The sequence below is a fragment of the Lepidothrix coronata genome, unplaced genomic scaffold (assembly GCF_001604755.1).
Source record: "Lepidothrix coronata isolate B3197 unplaced genomic scaffold, Lepidothrix_coronata-1.0 Scaffold178, whole genome shotgun sequence".
NCBI classification, from domain to species: domain Eukaryota; kingdom Metazoa; phylum Chordata; class Aves; order Passeriformes; family Pipridae; genus Lepidothrix; species Lepidothrix coronata.
The window spans coordinates 1,912,369-1,914,441 of NW_016690358.1; the positions used below are offsets into that span (position 1 = coordinate 1,912,369).

Sequence of the window (2,073 nt, forward strand, 5' to 3'; positions counted from 1 at the left end):
TTATTTTCATAAGGTATAGTTTCAACCCTGGGAATCAGCAAAATAGAGGCCATGTCTCCACCAGCACCTCCTCACACACAACACACCCAACACTCTCCTCAAACTCTTCACAGCTCTCATGGTTATCAGAGATCTTCAAGATTGACAGAAAGACCCTCCCAAAAAGAGAAACGTTGCTCAGACAACGTCTCCTTACTGTAAATAATGTTTGACTTCTCACCCTTGACATGTGACAAGCAAGAGCATTTCTTACAGTGACAGTTGAAAGAAATATGTCTCTGAAAGTCTCTCTCTTTCCAGCTGTAAACAGGAAAGGCACCTACAGAACAGGCAGGCAAATAGAACAGATCTCATCTTCAACACACTGTCAGAGAGAAAGAACCATCTTCAGGTCATCAAAGAGCAAAGCAAGAAATAAACACCTGCAGAAAGGAAGAGATAACGACACACTATTCCCAGTTATGTAACTAAGACTAGGCAATAATTTCGGTGTTTAGTAAGCAGTGAACACACAGCTTGCTTTCCCCAGAGCTTCCTTCCACATAACCTTTGTCATAACTCCATAATTAAGCTGTGCAGTTACACAGTTATGACAACATGAAAACACATATAAAGAACTTCCCAGGGCTGGAATAACATGTCTTCCGGCCAAACAGTTTGAGAAGGAAAACTTCACATTGCATGATCCTAGAGGTGGGTAAAGAACAAGAAAACATGAAAAGCATTCCCTTGTGTCCTTCAACAGACCCTCCTGCACAGCTCCCAGGACTGGAATCTCCAAGCCTTCTCAACATCCAGGGTGCTCATGGACCCATCTACTTTACAAGCACATGGTACATAAAGCCCAGTTTCCCAGATCGTTTCTCTTCACATCACTACCACACAGGTATCTTTATATATATATATATAAAAGAAGATCCGTTTGTCTGCTCACTGATTTTCTGTGAGGAAACCTTAAAGTTCTAAAAAGAAAAGAGGAGCAGTGCTCCAGGGAATGTATGCAGACATTCACAGTGGGTCAGTGAAGGTCTGCATAGGGGCAATCACTCTCTCCTTACATCTCCCTCTGCACCTTGAGTCTCTCCCCTCACACTCAAACAAGGCTCTTGGCATGACATGTCTTTTATAGCCAAGGCACATCTAGCCCCGTTTCACATGGCTCAACCTTTAAAGACAAGAAATCAGCAAAACACCCCGGTCATTTCCTACTGCATTTCCTCCTCTGTATACAGCACCCACAACTCCTTTTGAGCAGTCACTGCTTTCAACATAATCCTTCATCTTTATAACAGGCAGACAGACATCATCAGTGCAACAGTTGCTGCCCGGCCCATTTTTCTACAGGAAACACAAGGAGCAAAGTATGGATGAATGCAAAGACATTCCCTACTGACCTCCATTATGTATCATTGAGACACATGAAGGCTACAAGAGTACAAATTATAAGCAGCAGAGTTACATACGATAAAGTCAATATTGCAATCCAGAGAACCTCACCCAAATCAAGTGCATGTGCCATTGGGAAGACACCTGAACCTGCAAAGAGCACAAACTACAATTTGCTCGTAAGGCAACACATCTGTACAGAAGATCGAGCACTGAAAGGAACACAGCGGTGTTACATGTCAGGGCACAAAAAGCACTTGGTGCATGATGAAAACATGAAGCTTCACTCAAACTTCCAGCCACCATCAGCCTCACTACACCCGCCTCCCCAGCAACCAGGAGGACTGAGCAAGGACCCTACGTCCACTCCCACCAGCCCACAGAATGTCAATGCACGAACCTCTGCCAGATTTGTCAGCAAACATCCGTACACAGAGAATGAAGTACGGCAGGGAAAGAGCAGCAGAAGATTCGCAGAGACAGTTTGGTCTGAAGAACTCACCGGAAGAGCGGCGGGGTCCGCCTGCTGGGGGCCGGCAGGTTCCTCCTCTCCGAGCAGCGGCGCGGGCTCGTCGGGCGGCGGCCGGGCCGGCAGGGTGTCGCAGCAGCTGTGGGCCGAGAAGCGGAGGTGGCTCTTGCGCGAGTCGGCCGTGAGAGACACGTCGTGCGAGTAGGAGTGCAGGAAGG

General features: G+C 46.8%; 1 protein-coding gene across 1 annotated transcript in view; it reads right to left on the minus strand.

The window, feature by feature from the left end:
• The window catches only part of LOC108504878 (protocadherin-16-like), a 78,077-nt gene that overhangs the window by 9,655 nt on the left and 66,349 nt on the right, over nt 1-2,073 (minus strand). Inside the window, exon 13 of the mRNA XM_017830383.1 lies at nt 1,889-1,994. Coding sequence (XP_017685872.1) covers nt 1,889-1,994 — 106 coding nt within the window. The remainder of the gene's footprint in view (nt 1-1,888; nt 1,995-2,073) is intronic.